General features: G+C 37.0%; 3 protein-coding genes across 4 annotated transcripts; all 3 read right to left on the bottom strand.

Moving 5' to 3' along the window:
• Window positions 1-320: 320 nt before the first annotated feature.
• LOC121241896 (heavy metal-associated isoprenylated plant protein 33-like) lies at window positions 321-3234 on the bottom strand. Its single transcript, XM_041139758.1, is given in 4 exon segments — window positions 321-1718; window positions 1721-2289; window positions 2442-2517; window positions 2756-3234. Coding segments are annotated over 4 exon segments (1518 nt in total). The 5' UTR covers window positions 2786-3234; the 3' UTR covers window positions 321-875.
• A 4748-nt stretch (window positions 3235-7982) lies between these two features.
• On the bottom strand, window positions 7983-13514 carry LOC121242088 (probable E3 ubiquitin-protein ligase LUL4). Of its 2 annotated transcripts, XM_041140004.1 has the most exons (4): window positions 12717-13514; window positions 9321-9454; window positions 8947-9212; window positions 7983-8315 (listed from the first exon to the last, which is right to left on the bottom strand). In XM_041140004.1, exons 1-4 carry the CDS (start codon window positions 13217-13219, stop codon window positions 8181-8183), a joined length of 1038 nt encoding a protein of 345 aa, XP_040995938.1. In that variant the 5' UTR covers window positions 13220-13514; the 3' UTR covers window positions 7983-8180. The 2 variants fall into 2 exon arrangements, with proteins under 2 accessions (XP_040995938.1, XP_040995930.1); XM_041139996.1 differs by having other exon boundaries at window positions 8947-9454; window positions 12717-13512.
• A 3201-nt stretch (window positions 13515-16715) lies between these two features.
• Window positions 16716-18495, bottom strand: LOC121242343. The gene has a single exon (XM_041140222.1). It carries the CDS (start codon window positions 17449-17451, stop codon window positions 16945-16947), a length of 507 nt encoding a protein of 168 aa, XP_040996156.1. The 5' UTR covers window positions 17452-18495; the 3' UTR covers window positions 16716-16944.
• Window positions 18496-22738: the final 4243 nt, after the last annotated feature.

Here is a 22738-nt window from a genome sequence, read left to right as displayed (position 1 = left end):
CCGAGTGCAGAGTGTACAATTAAAAATAAAGTACTGTATTGCAGCAAAAACCAAATAATAAGAGTAAATATATATACCCCACGCAACACATTTCCAGCCAACGAAAATTTCACGGTGTGGGTGAGAGAGGGTTTTGTGGTTCAGGCCAATGAACCAACACACAATTCACATTGGTGTGTTGCGATTCCACTCCAGTTTTTAATAACACAACTCACACCATCAACCCCACAACACAAACACATTCATATTCATAATTTGGGTCACGATGTGATTACATGGACGAGAATGGATGCAATCTATAAAGAAGACAACAGATCAGGATCATAATGCTCTTTTACGATGATTTTATATAACGAAAGACATGCACAGAGAGAAAGAGCAACATTGTATTTGGGGGAAGAAACGGGGAGAGAGATGGGCTTTTCTGTTACTGCCATTCTTCTCCTCTCTTTTTTTTATCTTATTTTTGTTTGCAAAATATAAACACATATAAACAATATTTCCCATAAAAGAAAAGCCCAAAACTCACAACAAAGCACCACCATCCCCCCAAAAGCTTACATTTCATTCTTCTGCCCCTAAAAGCTTTTAATATAATATATATATATATATATATATATATATATGATCTATCTATAAATACTTCCTATGATGATTAGATAGAGCCAGAATTCAACTTGGGATTGAAGGAAATTAAAGGGGGTAAAATAGAAATGGAGATATTAAACTAAAAATCGAAGAAACCCATTTCCAAGTATAATATTAGCATAAAGAACTTGCAGTGCTCGCAAACTCTTATCTGATTCGCCATCGCCACCCACCGTCGGAAACCTTAGCAAATTAAACCAACAGCAGCAACATCTACGGCCAGATTTTCACATGACATTACAACCCGATGTATTCTCGTCACTAAAAGCGTGGGTGTATGAATCGGGCGGAGGCGGGTAGGGGTTATATGGAGGCATGTAATTGACTGCCGGAGGGGGCCTGGCATACATCATGTGTTGGAACCTTTCATTCGCCATTGCGGCGCGCTGCTGCTGCTGCTGCTGCTGCTGCTGCATCATTGCTGCCAGGTATTGCTGCTGTTGGTATGGGTTGCCAGGCATCGCCTCAGGTCCAGCACCCTGGAAATACCCGCCTCCACCACCGTTCATGGCGGTCGCCGGAAGGCCTTGGACGGCCGGGATGTTACCCATTTGGCCCATCGGCATGTTCATGCTGCCCATATGACCGACGTTTCCTCCGACCAAACCATGAGGTCCACCCATGTGCATCCCAGGAGCGTTCATGGCATGAACCCCATCATTCTTTTTCGCCCCATTGACATTACTGTTGTTTCCATTAGCACCATTGTGGCCATTCTTGGGACCTGCCCCACCACCGTTTGGATTTTTAGCATCCGAGGGAACGCCGCCTCCATTTTTACCACCATTTTTACCACCCCCACCGCCTTGATTTTGATTGTTACCTCCACCGCCACCGCCCTTCTTTCCTCCATTTCCATGTTTGCCATCACTGTTGCCACCATTTACCTGAACAGGCAAAGCTCCACCACCACCTTTTTTGCCATTTCCACCACCATTTCCACCACCACCACTTCCTCCCTTCGGAGCATTCATGAACTGTGGGTTAATTTTATTCATCATACCATTCATCATCATGTTAGGCGGCCCCTGACCATTACCCATTACAGGTTTCATCTTATTAAGGGATGGTGTGGATCGTCCATTTCATCAAAGTCATCCTCATCATAATCATCATCATCATCATATTCATCAAATTCATCATCAAACTCGTCATCATCGTCTGGCAAGTCGAACCTCACTGCCTTTTGGTTTGCGTTCTGGTCCTTGGTGGGCATTTTCATGTCCTTGAATTGGGGCAGCTTCAGACCTGGAAACTCTTTCATCTGTTGAATTTGCTGCAGCTGCTGTAGCTGTTGCTGCAGATGTTGCTGTTGCTGCAGATGTTGCTGTTGCTGCAGCTGTTGCTGTAGCTGTTGCTGCAGATGTTGCTGCTGCTGCTGCTGGTGGTTCGGTTGTCCACCTTTGGGCTGGTTGTTACCACCCTTCTGACCTTTGTTGTTCCCACCTTTGCCATTCTCAACTTGCATATTCTTGAATTGATTGACCAGTTGGTTCATGTTATTGTTGTTGGCCTTTGGAGCACCCCAGAGCTCTGCATGTTTTCCCGACTTCACAAGCTTCTTGATGAGCACTGCTGGGTCTACATTTCCAGTGACTATCACCTTCCCCTGCTCCGCATCTATTTCTGTGAAATAAACGCCTGGCAGGAAAAAAAACCGTCCCGTGAATTAAAAAGAAAAATCTACTAAAATTCATAACACAGAAGAAAAGCCAAGTTTTTTTCGGTACATATACTAAAGATCCGCATGGAAAGAGAACGGAGCTAATAGTAGTAGAAGAGAGGAATGATACCATCAATTTTTTGCAAGATCTTCTTCACTTTCTGCTTACATCCATCACAGTGGATGTTCACTTTGAGGACAGATTTCTGCATGCACAAGCAACCCAAAGAACAGACATTGAGTAAAGAGAAACATCATTTTTAAAGAGAAACATAAACCGAGCTTGTTATGAGAAATGACCACACATAATAGGACAAGTGTGCTATGAATTTTTTTTTTATAGAAGGGAAGAAAAGAAAGTATTTTTCACAATGAAGCAATGATTTTTTTGTAAGAAAAGAAATGAGAAAGTAGAAGCGGTACAATGTCTGAGGGAGAGAGTACCTGGATCTTCACAAAATCTTCTTTACTCATAGCTTCAACTCAAATGGTACAAGCAGAAGGGTACAAGAATGGAGACAGAGCGTGTTGCTAGCAGATCTGGGAAACAGAGGCAGCTAAAACGCAGATAGTTACAAGAGCACCACAAAAGGATTCTCCTCTGTTCTTTCGTTTGGGTGTTTCCAAGCAAAACAGGGAGACGTTGGGAGCGAACAAATGGGTCTGAGTCTCTGAGCAAAGGCAGTTGATGACCCTACAATAAGGTTCGGTCTTGAAAAAAGAGCGATGGAGAGAGAAAGAGAGATGTTCAGAGCCGGTGGGTAGACATTAAACTTCTCTGTAGTGACTCTGCGTCCTCTATTTCAGGGTCCGAGAGAGAGAGAGAGAGACAGAGAGAGGCTAAGCAAAATGAGCAAATGAAAATGGCAGAGTGACGGTGAAGGCTTTAAAACACTTTGTTAAGGTACTTCATAAATTTGGTATTTTTAGCCCCAAGTCTACAACATTTGGAGCTTGTATTTGGCGATGTAACTTTCAAAAAAAACTTGAATATAATTTTATATAAAGCCAGAGTTGGGTACATTTGGCTTGGCTTGAAGCTCCTCTAACATAAAGGTCAGTGAGTGTGGCTACTGGCAGCTTGGCTTCACCATTGGTGAGATTTGGTGGAGAGGTAAAATTAAAAAGGTTCAGAAAATATTTATTTTAATCTTTAAAACGGGAATAAATGGTGTCATAGGTGAGAGTTTCAGGTCTGGTTTGTATTCGCAAGTGATCTCAATTTATTTTAATTTATTTTAACTCATCTCAATTCATCTTATTACTATTTATTATTATTCATCAATTTTAACTCACAAATCTCATTATTATTCATAATTTATCTCATTACTATTTATAATTCATCTCAATTCATCTTCAAATCCAAACAGTACCTCATATTTGCTTTTTTTTTTTTTTTTTGAGGGTTGGAGCATAAAATATTATTTCGGCTGGTTAAATATTATTTTCAATCATAAAATATTCATCTTTCCTTGTTTGCGGTTTGCTTCCTTTTTCTTTTTCTTTTTTCTGTTTTGTTTTCTTTTTTTTTTTTCCTGGGCAGTGCCAATCCAATCTCTTCTGTGCGGTTCGGAATCTTGAAAAAACTGGTGTGTTTAGTGTTTTACTTTTACCTCGCCGAACGAGACAGACAGTCTTCTGCTCCCATTACCAATATATAGCTTGAAATAAAAACATAAACAGGTGTTTTTTTTTTTTTTTTTTCCTCGAGCTTGAGCAGACTTATCTCGTTTGAATTTAAAATTATCTTAATTTATTTTATTTTATTATTATAATTTTTTTAAATTTTTACACAAAATATAATAAACAATTCAATTTTTTCAAATTTCAAAATAACTTTCTTAAATTCTCACATAAAATATAATAAACAATTTAATTTTTATTCTATTATTTACAAATCATCTCAACTTATTTCTAAATCCAATTCATTTCTTAAAAATTCTAAAACGGCTATGTTAGACTAATTGTATTCAATTATAATTAGAATTAAAATAAATTAAAAAATAATATGTTAATAAAATAATAATAGATTTATTGAATTTGATATTTTAGCCATTTTTTTTTTACTGTTTAGCCAAATTTTATTAAATACACTAGTAGTGCTCTTAATTATTATCAGCAAATGCGGATGAATTGTGCCAGACCTTCTCTCCGCAGTTTGGATGCCATAATAAATACTGCCATTTATTGGGGCCATATGTGTTTACTCATTTATTTACTCATTTATTTATCTTATTTTTCTTTTGTATTTTAAATTATTAAAAACAATATTTTAATTATAAATAAATTACAATAAAATAATCTTAATATAATTTCATTAAATTATAAAATTATTTTTATTATAAAACAAATCTAACATATAAGATAAAATCATATTAATTTTTGAGATTATTTTATACAATTCATTTATAGATTTAGCAATACTTTTATAAAAATGATAACACGAAACTTACTTTATAATATAATATATATATATATATATAGCAAAATATGTTATAAAATGTATTGTATAAATATTATTACTCAATTATTATTATTATTATTATTATTAGGAGTAATTCAACCTTGCAAGTTCCTTATCCGATCTTGGCCTTTGATGGCACAACATCCACGTCTCTAAAATAGAGATCATAAATTCGACCACCCTTCTCCAATATATAAAATAAAGCTTTTTAAAAAAAATACCTTATCGGACTCGATTGAGGTTTGTTTATTTACTTTTTATTTAGGAATGTGGTTGTTGAACTCGAGTAATTAGAGTATGTTTCTTTTAGGAGTAGTCTTCCTTTTCTTTTCCTTTAAGAGCGGCTTTAGAGAAGCTGAGGGTAATTATAGACGGTAGACATGATTGGTGCGTGATCAAGTCATAGAATGGAGTAACTGTGCGTGCGTGACTGAGGATGGCTCTCTTTCTCTCTCGCTGGATATATAAAACATCAAACACTATCCGTGACTGAAACAGTGCATATTGCTCTATCATGCTTCTTTACAAAGTAAGCCATCAATTCAAACGTGCTTTGATTCCATTAAGTAGTCCTACATGTGTCTAGCAAGTTATCACGGACCAAAGTGTTTGGTTAGGATCACCATTATTGTCTAAGCTAAATTTGATTATGCTCTTCTATATTATCAAAGATTTAGATCCCATTTAACCCAATTTTTAAAATTTAGAGTGAGAGACGTATACACGAAATAGGCTCTATAATTTTTATAGTTGTTTAAGTGAATTTCTCAAACGAAATTAAATTTTTAACAATTATTATCGATCTACTTTACGTCTCTCTCTCTCTAAACAACTTTAGCACATAAATGGTCTCTTCACTTGCAATTTTCTAGCTCTTGATTTTATGTGGCATCAAATTAGAGAGAAAATCTCTTTCGAAAAGGTGGAGTTGAGAAATGGGATACAAAGTTAGGTAGAATGAAGAGCATTATTGATGCTACTTGGGAAAGAAGTGATAAAACTGGAATATGAATGAGACCCTAAAAAACTACTTTCATATTAGTTTTTAATGAAAGTAGGCATATAGCAAATAAAGGCACATTGTGGTTAAATCATGTCCAACTTTAATAGCAATTAGGGGGAAGGAAAAGCCACACAGCCAAAACTAGCCCCTTGGGTGCCAGACGAATCACATTTAAGTAGGGCTATAGTATTGTCTCTATGTTAGGACCCTGTTCTTTTCTACAACCCAAGTTGTTATTGTCTTTCTTAAAAGCCTAAACCGTGATGAACCCTCCTCTTTTGTGGCTTTTTTCCCCCGCTTTAGTTTTCTTTTATCCCTTTGAACTGGTCACTTTTTTCTGCAAAGAGACATTTGAATGTTGACAAAGGAGCTTGACAAGATGGCTTTCTTGCCCTGATTTTAACAAAAAGACGACACGGTTTCAATACACGTTGCATTTGCGTATAGGTTTTCTTCAACCCATATCAAGCTTATTCGATAAAATTAATTTACAAGTAGCAAAGCAAGTGATTTTGTATGAATTGCAGAGACCTAGCCATATTGGGGATCTGATTTTATGGGTCTTTTGACTCTTCACGTTCTTTAAGGGCATGACTTGTGCAGCTACTCTAAAGTCTAAGCCATTGCTATTTATATTGAAGGTCTCACACGAGCACCCACATGGCCTCTGCAATCTCTCCTCCCAGTTCTTAGATTCTGAAAGGTTCAGACAACCAAAGAAAGCCCTGACAGTTGTATTTCTATTAAGGGTGTTCATCCGGGTTCCAACCCGGGAACCTGGGTCTACCCAGACCGGGACCCGGAATTCCAATTCTTAGAAATTTTCTATTTACCCTTTTGCTCTAAACTTACACATCCAAAACAATACACTCCATTTCAGCGAGTTCATATATCAGAATGTCCTCTCGCAGCTTTAAAGCCAGATGCGGCTGTGTAAAGAATGAACCCAAAAGCAGATGCGTGAAAGAAATCTTCAAGCACAAACTTTAAACCACAGTCAAAAGTTCAAACTTGAGAAATGCTTTTCGGGTAGACAACTAGCAAGCACGTCAATTTGGAATTCATACATGAGATAATGGCAAAAAACCCAAAAGAAAAACAGATGCAAAAAGAAAGAGGATAGTTTGGGGTTCATATATGTTTGGAAAGGATATGCTTTGGATACACCATTTACTTCGGTCATATACACCATAGTTTGGGAGTAGAGTTTGTTCAATGCCACAAGAAATATGATTGTGATGATTTAAGAAACTTGTGCTAACAAAAGTGCAAGCAGAAAGAGTACTGAGATGAACCTCGGCCCTTATCAGTACCTTGTGTTTAAAATAAGTAACAATACACGTGCAACAAAACAGTCAAGTTCGAACCTCACTCATAACTTTGTCCATGGTGAATTTGTAATGTGGTTGTGATGGAACCATAAAAGTGCCTTGCACAACAACCAGTAGTGTGATGCAATGATGAATTCCCCAAACCCAATGAGGAATTCCCCAAACCCTGCTACACTGGAGACCGAATAGACTGTACAACATATACTAAAGAACCAACAATAATCAACTAGTATCAGTCTAAGGGAAACCATTTCTGTGATGCCAACTGGCACAAAAGAGATCAGAGAGGCTATGAAAAGATGCTCCATAAAATGAAATGACTGAATAATGTTATTGTACGAATATTGTGTTTTCATCTGTTCAAAGGTTGCTCTCAAGCCCAGATTCTTACCTTATTCCTACCTTCTATGCCAGATATTCCTTATAAGCCTCGCTTTTTGGCTGTTAGCAAAGAGGAAAATGTTGCTTGGCACAAGACCTAGAATGTTCGTGCAGATAGCCTCAAATTGTCATGCTTCTTCCCTTTTTGACTCTCTAGATCGCTCACTATCACAGATATATGAATATAAAATAAAATTTCAATCGAGAGGCAGGGCCATTTTTTTCTTTTTTCCTTTGCTTTTCCCAAAAGGGTTAGAGTACAAGGAAATTATTCTTCACAAAGATATCATATAGAACTCAAAGCTTCAGACTAAGTAGTGCATGCGCATGATAATAATTTAATTTAATTTCATGATAATATTATTTTTTTCACGAAAAATGTTGCTCCGACTGATTCAATACCATGCAGTTCAAAAACCACACCTTTTTTTTTTAATACTTTTCAATGCCCGAGACAAATGGCCTCTCTTGCCGACTCTTGAACACTTGACAGATTCACAACCACTTGCAGTGCTTGTTAATAAAATATCAGATTTTGTTTTGCTAGATATAATAAAATATCAGATGATCACTAAATCCTGATACTTCTTTTACAATATACAGAGAAAAAATAATCAAATTAGAGAGATAAAACAGTTGATGACACATGAAAACTAAAAGAAGTTGAAAGCTGTACCATGCAATCCATCTTTAGTATGAAGAAAAGAATCTCTCACTGATACCATTTTTTATCTTGATCTCTAAAAGTTCCTCGATAGGTTGACGGCATATAGGGCACTTATTTGATTGAAGCCTCAACGCTTTTGCACACTCGCTGCACATACACTGAAAAATAGCAAATATAAAACTTGAGGACAAAGTAACTGAGGTTTAAAACGTGAAAGTAGAGGAAAACAAATATTTTACCAGCTTGCAGTACATTCACAACTGTTTCCAACAAACTCAGATGTGCAAGTAGATTTTTTACCCTCAAGGAAAACGGCATAAAAATATTGCCATAACATCATGGATGTTGGTGTTTAGTTTTGTACATATTCATCTATATATTGCTAGTTGAAAATTCTTCTCAGATGGTGTGTTTGTATGTGGGCGTTTGTTGTGTGTTCTAAGTTCTAACCCATGAGCTGGAAAATAAGGAATACAATGCCAGGGCATCAAATAAATCACCCAACCATCTAATGTTTTCACTCTCCTCATATGCATGGATTAAAAGGACATATATATCAGAAACAAAATGAGCTTGGATAGTTTTGCAGCAGTACCGCATGGGATCCAATAAAGGGTAACCAGGTGATTAGATGACTCCAACTCGTGCTTGGAATTAAATCAACCACATTAGTCGTTCTAGCATCCTATCTCATTATCCATAATGAGTGCAGAAAAACCAGGATGGAGTTTATCTTTGAGCAATTGACTATCATCTTTTGAAATGAAAAAAGTACAGATGAACTCTCACCATATGTCGACAAGGTAATACAGCCGTATCCTTAGATTCAGTCATGCATATAACACACTCCTTCCCTGGGTCATTGTCATCGAACCCTTCTGCTGCTGAGGTTCCTATTCCATATATCTCACGAAGCTCATAGCGAACTCCATCATTCCAGAGTATTTGCCTAATAACTCTCACTTGGAAAGGTCCATCACCATTCTTCTCTAGAATGGCTTGTGTAATCTGCATATGAGGGTTTATGGTGGGCACAAGTTCACCTAGATGCTCGCCTATTGAATGAGGTGGCGAGTTTGTTTCAGCAGATATTACAATAGGAAATACATCTTCAGGTGATGGTTTTGAGAGATAATCCAACTCAAAGAACCCTAAGTCGACACCTGTTCCTGAAGGCTGACAAAATTTCTGTCCAGGTCCTTTCTGAAAGGGGATTCGCACTGGCATAAAGGCTTCAGGAAATACTGGAACAAATTTACAGTTCGACTCTTCCTTAGCAAAGTAGAAAATAGTGATGCTGTCAATCAGAAAACAGAGACCAGACCAAATTAGATATACCGCAAGAATATTCCATGGTGTTCCCAACACAGTTCAAAATACATTAGATAAATGCGTTACTGTAATCAATCAATTAGATGAAAGCAGCTCTACATTCATATATAGTTGTTCTTGTGATATTTATAAGAGGAATTCTACTCATCAGCCACTATTCACTCCCACACCCACACCTACAATTTTTTTTTTTTTTTCATAGGGTGTGGGATGTGAGGTAATGAATAGTGGCTAATGAGAAGAATTTTTCTATTTATAATTACACAATTTCAAAGCTCATTTCTTTCGGTTCCAAGTACTAAGATTCCTCATATATTGGAGCTTGAAATTGTCTGAACAGACCAAGACCTATCTTCAAACTGTGTCCAATTATGAACTCCAAAGAGTAACCTCCACAACCTAATTTTACCAGGACTTTCTATCAGACTCAAGAAGCCTTTTACAGTTTATATTCTGAGGCAATTTTGGGACAAAATGAGAACTGGCCCTTGTTTGCAAGATGTTAAGTGAGAGAACGCCTGAGCCTGCTTCTCTTGACAGAAGCTAATGTCATTGGGAATCTTTCTTTTAAACGAAAAGAGAAGGTTAAATATAACTCATCCACCTGAATGCGATAAAACTTATAACGACACTCCACCCCTAATTTATAGTAGCTACTTGGTCCAAGAACCATTGCCATCATGATGATTAGAACTACCTAATGATAACTTTATGTGTACAAAGAGGATTCATTTCCAATCAAAACTTAAACATGAAGTATTCAGGTTCACATGATTTCCGTTTTGCCACTAAAAAGGACTAAAATGAAGTGTAAGAAAAATGAAGGGGCCACCATGCCAGCTATATCTTGGTTGGAAAAGTCTATGTCATAGCACAAAACTGAGATCAAAGGTCTTACAGATGGGTGATGGCAACCCTCCCATTCCAAGGTTTGTATACCTAAGTGGGGTGTTAACGGCCCAGCTACTCTAGAGTGAGGCCTAGTGCCAAGGTTGGAGGTAAATAACCTTGCCTGGCCTGACATGAGATATTGAATCTGTGCATCAATATGTTCATTTCACCATCAACATTAACACTAGACATTATCTCATCTGCATTCACTAGTCCACTGAATGGAGAAGTCATATTGATGCATATCACTTAACAGGAACAAATATCTTTGTATTCACTTTATTTGCCATAAAAAAAGCTCTTTGTAACTGTTCAACCACTCCAATGAGTCCAATCCCAACTGGGACGTAAGCAGTGCTGCCTAGATGGAACGGCCGATGACTACGTTAGGAATTTAAAAAGGGGAGATTGTAATACCTTGGATTATACATAGAAAGTACTTTTATAATAATTCTAAGGGACTCCAATTGTAACCTTGATTGGCACTTTTGGGGTATATCTTCTTCTGTACTTGGGCTATGCCTATCATTATTAATACAATCGTTTACTTATAAAAATAAAATAAAAATAAATAAAAAATTAAAAAAAAAGGAGTATAAGCCCAAACGTAGCATTGGCCTTCCTTGGGTTCATTACATTAGGTATTATAGCCCCAATTGAAAAACAAGCTTTCAGTCTCCAACTGGTGACAAGCCGACGGATAATAAAAGTTCCATAACCTGACAATGGTAATTCAACTGGTAACCTCTCACTTATATACCCCATATAAACTTCAACCGGTAACCTCTCACCTGTAACCCTTTTTTTGAACTAGGAATTGGTTCATTCCCTTCAGAGGTGAGAGGCATTCCTCCAGTACATGCCATTTCATAATTCTAATTCAACTTTTGTCACTGTAAACCCCATATAAACTTCAACTGGTAAACAGTTACTTGTGACCCAACCTTTGAACTGGGAACTGTGTCACTTAATATTATTATTTTTTTTTTATAAGTTGCGTCACTTAATATTATAGCCCCAATTGAAAAACAAGCTTCAGTCTCAACATGGAGACAAGCAGAGAGAATAATAAAAATTTCATAGCCTGACAATGGTTTTGGTCATGTCCAGTAATTCTAAAATCCTTGTACTTCTCTCCATTAGGCAGACCAAGAAGTAGATTGCAATCAAGAAGTATGCAAAAAGGCTATTCAGAAATCTCATGTATACTTCCTGTGTACTTGGGCTTGGCCTATTATTATGAATAAAACTTCTTGATTACTTATCAAAAAAAAAGGCTATTCAGAAATAGAAAAACGGAAGTGAAGAATGAAACATAAGATCCGTTCTCACTTCTCATCAGATCCCATATGCCAGTATTTGGGACAGAATAGCTTGTAAGAAGGTTTCCTTATGATCCACTAAATTCATTAATTTATGCTATCTCAGCTAAAGTTTCATTCTTTTCTTTTTCTTTTCCGATATTTTCTTTTTTCTGGTTTGGGTGTCCTCGAACTGCATCTCTTTATTTTTTTATCGGTAAACAAGATTTTATTGATCATAATGATAGGCAAGAGCCCAAGTAAGCAGGACATATACAAGAGCAACGCCTAGGAGTGGTGTTCTAGTAATTCAAGAAATTCATGAATGTTCATGCCATTAAAATCAATTACAATCAACCAATGGAACAAAGTATTAAAAAAGAAAATTCCAAGTTCATCCATTGACCACTCAAGATCTTCAAAGCTTCTCCATTGCTCTCCCTCCAAAAACACCACCATAGGCAGCTCGGAACCATCATCCAAATTGTGGCAATCTCTTTTTTCTCATTACTGTTCTTTTTTTCTCTCATATTTAACATCCCTAATTAAAACAAATCCCATCTATATGGTAGCTTAGAGTACTAGACGAAAAGATTTTTTTTTTTTCCTTTTGAAAAAGGAAAGCCATTGTGAAGTTTCCATTTTTTTCTTTTGCTTCTGTCTCTTTAAAGTAATATCTTCAACCCAGAGAACCCCAAGTTGTTCAAGTAATCTTAATTAATTGGACTCTTATGGTTCTCCGCTCCGCTCCCAAATACTGATAGTTGAAAGATTCAAAATTCCACTTCCATTTTCTTATTTTTCTCGTAACTTTCAGCAGCAAGATGAAGTCCAGAGTCAGTAACCTTAAGATCACAACGAGAAAACCCAACTCAAGAAATAATCTAAAACACTCGCATGAATCAGTACCCACTACCTTGACACACGCTTCCATACGCATACTAACAGGAAACAAACAGTAGTAAATAAAAGAGAAAGATCAGTACAATCCATGACTTAGGCATACCTAATTTAAAATAGAGAGAATTCCCTCACCTCCCATCATACAAGGCGTCGAAAACGAAAGAAACCAAGTGGTGATCGGGGTTGTGCTCATCGACCTCGACCCGCAAGGTGTCCTTATGCACATTCACATCATTCCTCACCTTCTTCGCGTTCTTATGCTCAACATAACGCGGAGGATCCCCCGCCGGGCCCACAGGAGGCCGGGCTGCGGGCCACCCATTGGCCTGATTGGCATGATAAGGGTGGTAGTTGAAGCGAGCGGTCATGGGATTGGCATAACTGGAGGAACTGTAGCCACCAGAATAATAGTAAGAGTCAGCAGGTGGAAGAGGGGGAGGGTACGCAGGATAAGGATGATGTGGTCGTGCAGGATAAGGGAGACAGTTATGTGGAGGTGGAGGAGGAGGAGGAGGAGGCGGTGGGGGTGGGGGTTCTGAGGGGTAATAGTAAGAAGAGGAAGAGGGGTAGTTGGGAGGTGGCTGCTGGAGATAGGTGTTGTTTCTTCTTCTATTGCTGCTAAATGAAATTCCCATCTGGATTTAGATAGAGAGAGAGACAGAGACCGGGAGCGTGAGATTTTGGGGGAGGGACGAAGGGAAGGGAAGGGAAGAGAGTTGCGTGTGTTTTCAAGTAGTTTCTCTGCGTGGAAGGAAAATATTCTGAACACGGCAAAGTTGCTGAAGAACAAAGTCTATTCCATTCACCACTTCCCCTTTGACATTTTCCGATACCGCGTGCGCGCGCGCTGAGAATAGACCGTAGAAATATTGGCTTCTTGCTAATTGCTTTATAATTCCCAACCCATTTTCGTCTGTAAGGCCCAAGATTCTCATTGATGGCCAACCATGTAGAAAACAAAAAATCACAAGGTCTACCTACTAAAGAGGGATTGACATGTAAAATTATCTTATATATGTTGTTATTCATGTAAATATTCCGAATAATATTAAATGATTGATAAAAATGTTGTATGAAACCACTTCTTCGCGTGCTTATCTTCTTTCCCTTTGAGCAATTAATTCTAAGACTGTGTTTAGATGTTGAGTTGAGTTGAATTGAGATGAATTGATTTCTTTATGAATAATAATGAGTTGAGATGGTGGAATAAGTTTTGTAGACCCACTTAAGATGAGTTTAGATGTATTTGAATGTTAAAATGAGTTTAGATATATTTATAAGAATTTGAAAAAAGTTGTAAGTCTTACATGTAAAGAGATGTTGAATTGAAAAAAGTTATAGGTCTCATGTGTAAAGAAGTTTTGAGTTGAGATGAATTTAGTGATTTGAAAGTTATGTATTTAGATGTTAGACTCAGCTTAAAATTAGACTAAACTGAGTTAATTTCAATACAATCCAACAACCAAAGAGGGCCTAAATGAGAACTTTGAGTAGATATTGAGCCATCTAGATCTACAAGGAAATATTACTTGACCTTGTCATTAATTACTGAAAACTCAGATTGTCTTTTGTCACGTCACACCGTAACTTTGATGATTCTAAGACTACGTTTGGATGATGAAGTTATCTCAGATAATCTGTAAATAATAATAAAATAGTAGTGAACTGTTTGTAAATAGTATTAAATAGTAATGAACTACTTCACTTATTAAACATAGTCTAACTTGATCTTTATGCTCCCAACCTATGAATTACTTTTACCATAACGATGCATGGTACAGTAATTCATTAGGGATGCAAATATGTGATACAACCTGTGAATCCAACACGAATACAACACGAAATTAGTGGGTTTGAGTTTAATGTTAACGGGTTCGAGTCAAAACGGCTTGACCCGTTAAGACACGACTTATAAACGGGTCAATACCGGGTCAACCTACTTAACGCAAAATTAATCCGTTTTGACCCGTTTAGAATTTATTTCAAAATTAAATTTTATTATTATTAAGTTTTAATATTGGTATTTCTCAATATACTTATGTTTTTATTATTGGGATTATAATTTTAGATCGATGCTCATATTTATTATTATATGGTTTGTAATATTGATTTTATTATATATTAAAATTTGAAAAACATTGATATATATTTTTTAAGATATTGCGGTTATTAATAGATATAAATTTTAATTTTTATATAAAATTATGTTAATCAGATCAAAAGAGTTATGTGTTTTAGTTCAACACATTTAAATAAAACAAATAGGTTTAAATGAGTATTAATATATTTCTAATTAATTATTAAACAGGTTAAAATGGATAACATGATATGACCCGTTATCTAAATGAGTTATATTAGAATTTAAAAATTTAACACGTTTAACTTAACGAGTTATATTTGAATTAACGTATATAATCAAATATTCATAATTTAACACGATACGAACATGATCTGAAAAATACAGATTTACCACGCCTATAATTCATATGGTAAATAGAAAGGACAATCGCCAATGGCCCTTGGGTTGAATGACACCACCCTTGATTCTTAGGGATCGTGGGGTCTATGGTTAGGGGTTGAATCCCCTTAATTACTAGGGTAGTAGGCAGTAGTCCCTCAAATAGGACAATCCATTATCGAGGAGATCGAGACCCAATCGTACATCATCCAATATGTTAAATTAATTTGTATATCTGTTTTAGTAAAATTTTGTCATCTTCGTATATAACAATACCTAGTTAAATCGAACCGTCGAGTTCAATCCTGTTGGAGATCGATAAAGCGGCGATGCGCAACTCTAGGCCCTCTTTAAATAGTAAAAATGTTTTATTTCATCTCATTTTAATTTATCTTATTATTATAATTTTTTTAAATTTTTATACAAAATATAATAAATAATTCAATTTTTTCAAATTTCAAAACAATAATAATATTAAAAAATAATATTCTAATAATATTTTATACAACTTTCAACTTTCATCTTTTTTTGATAAATAACTTTTAATTTTTATCTAAAATCATATCATCTCATCTTACTATCCAAACGAGACCTTAATCTTCAAATTCGAACTGAATGTGGTGATTAGGGGCCTGATTTTGCAATAAAATAAACTATATCCGATCGAGACATCAAATGAAAAATAAAATGGTGAGCAATACAACACCATTATTAGATCAACTCAGCCACCAATGTGGTAGCTGAGTTGGTATGAGCTGGTAGTTTATGACTTTGAGGTCAGGAATTTGAGATAGGATTAAGTTGAAATCACTTGTGGTAGTAAAGTCTGACATTTGAGCTATGAGATAAACTTTGGATCAACTGGATATTTTGGGGGTGCTGTGGTGACGAGCTCACTCTTGGGATAGTAGTTATGGCTTGAGTGCTGTGGTGATGGGCTCGCCCTTGAGGCAGTAGCTATGGCTCAAACTAGACATTCTACAGTAAAAAGTGACTCTTATGGTCACGTCCAAGAAGAATTGATATGTTGGTTGCTCCCGCCTCCCTTTTTGTAAAAAAAAAAAAAAAAAAAAAAAAAAAATAGAGGAGGAAAAAATAAACTCAACAAACGCTAGTCTTATTCACTGAAGCATTCAAAAAATCTATAATATATAGAAACCACTAGTTTTTGGAGCTGAAGAACCTACCTACTACTAACTCTATCTTCTATTCTTAATCACTAATGCCAGGGAGTCCGTTCTAGTATAGATTTTTTGACTTAGTGATTAAGAAAATATTGTTTAATAAAATTGTGAATTTTTTTATTTTTTTTTAAATATTTAAAAGTGTTGAAAAAATGATGTGAGAAAAAAAATTAAACACTTTTTTCCTTCGTTAAATATAAGCTCTGAAGACAGACTTTGATTGATTTTGGCTACAAACAAAGATGAACATATTCATCTCAGCATGCCAGATCAGAGATCCCAAGTGAATTTACAAATATTTGGTTGCAACATTAATATTTTGTCCACCGCAACATGCAATATCTCATATGACGTAATATTAAATGTCTTGATTCAATTTGCAAGTTCCTTTTTTATGATGGTAGTTTCTCCATTTTCTCAACCACCAAGAGAGAGAGAGAGAGAGCGAGAGAGAGAGGAAAAAAATATCTATACCTTTTGAGATTAAACTGGTAAGAAAACCAGATCCAACAGCTGCACTATTTCATTCAGAGAACTACGTACTTTGGTACATACTACGGTATGACTGTAGCATCTGAGTTCCTCGTACATTCATCTTTCATAAAACAACCAAGCAAAAGAAGATCAAAGAAGAGAGAGAGAGAACAAAGAAAACAAACTTTGCTGTCAATACCAACACAAATATTCAAACTAACATCAGTTGAATATTGTAGAATATTTAGCAAAAATCAGGCCTAGGTTTCTTGCGAACTGATATGCAGCCTCTCTGATGGTCCCTAAAGATTCTGATCTCAGAGTAGTTCCTAAGGTCCTCAAGACTAAGGTACTGTTGCTTGACCATTCTCAAGGAATCACCCCCAGTGTCATGAACCCAAACATATGGGTGGCATGTCTCATCATAGTAATACAGCAAGCTCTTCATTCCTCCACCTCCATTGCCGTTCTTACAAGGCATGTGAGCCTTGTATATGCTCTTGCATTTCAGTCTCTTTGAAGACCCTGGCTTTAAAGTATGAACCTTTTTCAATATTGATCCCACCCTTATCTGCAACTCCACCGGCCTGTCACTTAGATTCCAGATCCTTGTGCCGAATCCTGAGCCTTGAGTGTGATCGCGGCATCCATCGAAGCATGACCCGCCAAGTGGAAAAATGCAGAATCCTGGCATTTTTCCTCCGAGGGCCTTGAGGTTTCTGGCTAGCTTTAGCTTTGGAAAAACATGCATTTCTGTGTTACATTCGTTGATTGCATTCTATATATATAAGGTCTGCGCTCACAAAGTTCAGCGTTTAGTTCGTAACATAACCAATGGCCAAGATTTTTAGGTTGTGGCCCATCCAAGAGGCAGTCAAAGTGTTTGTGAGTCTGATGGAGTTAGGCTAGATATAAATGAAACATGGAGTTATACCATAGAAAATTTGGAATCTTGCTAGCCCTCTGCTCTAAGAAATGGGTAGGGTCCTCAAACCTCCACAGGGAGACAGCGAGAAAGGTATCATGTGTTGCCAAAAATTTATAAAGAAATGCCTGGGAATGACTTTTGTGCTGTTTCTTTGGGTAGGAAAAAGCAATATCAGAAACCAATAGTAACCACTCCGCAATTCAAATGTTCATCATGATTAGGCACCATATGATGTTGCTTCACCTTTCATCATTAGTTTTGATTTTCTCCTGTGCAAGTTTCAAAGCAAACCACTTTTCCTACCCAGAAGCATTGCTCCCAAGCATTTAAGTGCTTATAAATTGGACCGCACCATCCACTTCCCAGTCGGTGTCACCAGGTTCACAATTAATTAGGGCCTACCCGGATGGTGGTTGGTGTTGGTTGATAATAGACATATAGCCAGATATCTTGACCTAGCTAGGCATGCAATCTTGTGACACAGAAAACGGTAAAGGTATCGGGTCAGAAAAAATGTCCACCAGTTTGTGCTTTTTGTTAGCCACAAACACAGAGTACCTCCAATATCATAGCTACTTTCAAATACATATTCATTGCCTCCCTATTGTTTGTCAAAAGTAATAGTCAAGAACTACCAAAACAAATAACGACTTCTATCGTCCAGATATTACATTTTCCTGCCGTAGACCCTGCAATCCTCCTCCTTGACCAGGAAAAGGTAAATTGATAACTGTTGGAAAATCTATGAAAAAGTGAGTGATTAAGTTGCGTTTGGATGTTGAACTGAGCTTAATTGAGTTGAATTTTTTATGAATAATAGTGAGTTAAATAGTAGAAAGAGTTATATGAAGCCCATCTAAACTAAGTTTAGATGTTAAGATGAGTTTAATACTTTTTATAGAAAATTGAAAAAGATTGTGGATCTCACGTATAAACATGTTTTAAGTTGAAAAAAGTTGTAGGTCCCACGTGTAAAAAAGTTTTGAGTTGAGATAAGTTTAGTAATTTGAAAGTTAGATGTTTGGATGCTAGACTCAGCTTCAAATTAGACTAAACTCAACTGAGCTCAACTGAGTTCGATAACCAAATGCAGCTCAATTATGCAGAAGACTCTATCATTCGTCCAACATTTGATGTAAAATGTTACCGTATACACTTTTAGGAATTTATACAATTTAGGACTCTATTAATATGAGTTGTATAGATTATCTTACCATATATAGATGATGAATATTAGGAATCAGTTAGACTCCGTGTATAGGATATACTTCTGTGTATAGATGGAATTGATATAGAAGGAAAGTGGGTGACTCACGAGGGGTCTCTTTTTCGGAAAAACACTTTTGATTCTCTGATTTTCTCAAGTTTGACATGGTATCAAGAGCAGATTCGTAGTTCTTGAAATTTTTTTCTTTCGGTGGTGTTTCTTTGGGGTTTTCGGCGTTGCTTGTGCTGCCTTCTGGTTCTATGCTTGATTTCGGCGCCTTCTGTTGTGTGTCTCGCGTTCTTGTTTTGGTGCACTAGTTGTTGGGTGTTGTTGTTCTGGTTTGTGCACGTTCTTGGTTTCTGTTTTCAGACTCGTTGGATTTCAGCACACGTTTCTGGCTTTTGTTCTGGTTTTGGTGCCCTTTGTTCCTGGTTTGGCTTCAATTTCGATCCTCTCTGTGTGGTTTTTTGGCGTGGCTGCTGGGATTTTTCTGGTCTGGTTTTTCTCGGTGTGGTAATTTTGTTTTACACCTGTTTTGATTTTCTGGTCTGGTTTCTTTTCTCGGCACGCATATTTTTTTTTGTGCTTGTCGCAACAATCTTCTAGTGGGTTAATTTATTTGATTTCATCATGTCATCAGATAAATTAGACTCATTTCATATTCTTTTTACTGGCAAAAAATTATTCTGCTTGGAAATTTCAGTTTCAATTATTTGTCAAAGGGAAAGAATTGCGGGGTCATATTGATGGGAGTATTCTCGCACCTAAAGATGTAAAGGCTTTATCTAAATGAAAAATTAAGGATGCTCGGGTTATGACCTGGATCCTTAGCTCGGTTGAGTCTCACATTGTTCTCAATCTAAGGCCTTGCAAAACTGCCGCTGACATGTGGAATTATCTAAACAAGGTTTACAATCAAGACAACACGTCTCGGCGTTTTCAATTGGAGTATGAGATGGCTAATTTCACACAGGGAAGTCTCTCTATTGAGGAATATTTTTCTGGTTTTCAAAATCTTTGGGCTGATTATTCAGATATTGTTTATGCTAATGTTCCCGCTGCAGCTCTCTCTGTTGTTCAAGCAGTGCATGAAACAAGCAAGAGAGATCAATTCTTGATGAAGCTCCGTTCCGATTTTAAAATTGCACGTTCTAATCTGATGAATCGTCATCCTGTACCATCTCTGAATGCATGTTTGAGTGAACTTCTTTGTGAGGAGCAATGTATAATAACTCAGGCTGCCATGAAACATCAGGCTAATGTTAATGCACCTATTTCTGTGGCTTATGCACCTATTTGGTCACATTGCTCGGGATTGCCCCAAGAAATTCTGTAACTACTGCAAGAAACAGGGTCATATCATCTCTGCTTGTCCCATTCGACCTGAAAGAAAGCTGGGTACTGCTCATCATGCCTCCGCTAGTGCCTCTAGTTCTATTGCATTGTCTGCTGCCTCGCCGGTTGTTCCTATTCCTACTCTACAGTCTTAGCAAATCCGAACACACTCACTCCTGAAATGGTACAACAGATGATCATTTCTTTTTTTTTGCTTTTGGGCTCTCAGGTAATCATAAAGTTTCTTCTAAGCCATGATATTTTGACTTCGGAACCTCTAATCATATGACCAATACTATTGTTCCTCTTTCCAATGTCAAAAATTATGATGGAAATCTGAAAATTCACACCGATGATGGCAGTTTTCTACCTATCAGTGTTGTTGGTGATCTTTCCTCTTCCTTAACTGATATTTTTGTGTCCACTGACCTATCCACAAATCTTATTTCTGTTGGTCAATTGGTTGATAATAATTGTAATGTCCATTTCTCTCGTTCTGGTTGTGTTGTGCAGGATCAAGTGTCAGGAAAGATGATCGCGAAGGGGCCTAAAGTGGGACGACTCTTTCCTCTTCACGTTTCTCCTTCCACCATTATTCCTAGTTTTCCTTTACTTTCCTTTGCATGTAATGCTATTGGTTCTGGAAATAAGATGTGGCATAGACGTCTAGGCCACCCAAACTCTGATGTACTTCGTACTTTGTTTAATTCTGGTTTATTGGGAAATAAAGCATGTTATTTTCTTAATCTTTCTTTTGATTGTACATCATGCAAACTTAGCAAAAGTAAAGTTCTACCTTTTCCTCATCATGCATCTCGTGCCTCACAATGTTTCGATATTATTCAGTGATATTTGAGGAATTGCGCCTGTTATTTCTCATGCTCATTATAAGTAATTTGTTACTTTCATTGACGACTATAGTCGCTTTACTTGGGTTTACTTCATACGGGCTAAGGTTGAAGTTTTTTCAATCTTTAAGCGCTTTCTTGCACTTCTTGAGACTCAATTCTCTGCCAGCATCAAGGTATTGCGCTCTAATTTTGGCGGTGAATACATGTCTAATGAATTTCAGGACTTTTTTCAAAGCAAAGGGACCATCTCTCAGTGTTCTTGTCCTTTGACACCACAACAAAACGGTGTTGCTGAGAGGAAAAATCGTCACCTTCTTGATATGGTAAGAACTCTTTTACTTGAATCATCTGTTCCTCCTCTTTTTGGTGTGAGGCACTTTCTACTTCAGTTCATTTGATCAATCGCTTACCTTCTCCTATGTTAAATAATGTTTCTCCCTTCTTTAAGTTGTTTGGTCATTCTCCTTCATATTCTGATCTTCAGGCATTTGGTTGTGTTTGTTTTGTGCATCTTCTTGCTCATGAACAACATAAATTTACTGCTCAATCTGTTAAGTGCGTGTTTCTTGGTTATGCTATACTTCAAAAGGGTTATGTTTGTTATGATTCCCATGCTCGTCGTATATGGGTTTCTAGGAATGTGGTTTTCTTTGAAAATCAATATTTTTTTTCCATCTCATGTTGAGCTGCCATCTGCATCTTTATCTCTTCTACCTAGCTTTTATGATTCCCCAACAATTGTGGAAAGGTTCAAACCTAGTTTTGTGTATAGAAGACGTAGTCGACATGAGTCTGGTTCCACTTCCTCTGTGCCCCTCGTGATCTTGATCTGGCACCTGATCCTGCTCCTGCTCTTGCTCCTGCTTCCACCACTTTTCGTCGGTCAACTTGTATTTCTCGACTCCCTGATTGGTATGGATTCTTCTCTCCTGTCTCTCTTGTCACTACTTTATCCATTATTTTCATTCCCTCTTGCTACAAACAGGCCATGGAACATGAGTGTTGGCAAAATACAATGCAAACAGAACTTCAAGCACTTGAGGAGAATCACATTTGGGATATTGTTCCTTGTCCTTCTACAATCAAACCTATTGGGAGTAAATGGGTTTTCTCTGTAAAACTTCGTTCTGATGGCTCTTTAGAACGATACAAAGCTTGCATCGTAGCTCTGGGTAACAAGCAAGAATATGGGGATGATTATGATGAGACATTTGCTCATGTTGCCAAAATGACCACAATTCGAACCATCTTAGCTATTGCTGCTTCACAGTCGTGGCAACTGCATCAAATGGATGTGAAGAATGCATTTCTTCATAGTGATCTCCAATAAGAGATTTACATGAAACTTCCCTCTGGTATGACTACTTCTTCTCCTCATTATGTCTGTAAGTTAAGGCATTCTCTGTATGGGCTCAAGCAGGCGACCCGGGCTTGGTTTGAGAAGTTTCGCTGTACACTTCTTTCCTTTAGTTTTACACAAAGTCAGTATGATTCTTCTCTCTTCTTCCACACGTCTGCGTCGGGTATAGTCCTTATCTTGGTTTATGTGGATGATATTATCATTACTAGCACTGACTGTGGTTTGATTACTAAGCTTCAGCAACTGTTACATGCAACATGCCATATGAAAGATCTTAGCCAGCTCACATACTTCTTAGGATTGGAAGTTCATCATCGGGCCAATGGTATTTTCGTGAACTAACATAAGTATATTCAA

This window comes from Juglans microcarpa x Juglans regia, chromosome 1D, assembly GCF_004785595.1.
Source record: "Juglans microcarpa x Juglans regia isolate MS1-56 chromosome 1D, Jm3101_v1.0, whole genome shotgun sequence".
Classification (NCBI taxonomy): domain Eukaryota; kingdom Viridiplantae; phylum Streptophyta; class Magnoliopsida; order Fagales; family Juglandaceae; genus Juglans; species Juglans microcarpa x Juglans regia.
Note: the sequence above shows the minus strand (reverse complement) of the source record. Positions and strands in the feature narration are given on the sequence as shown.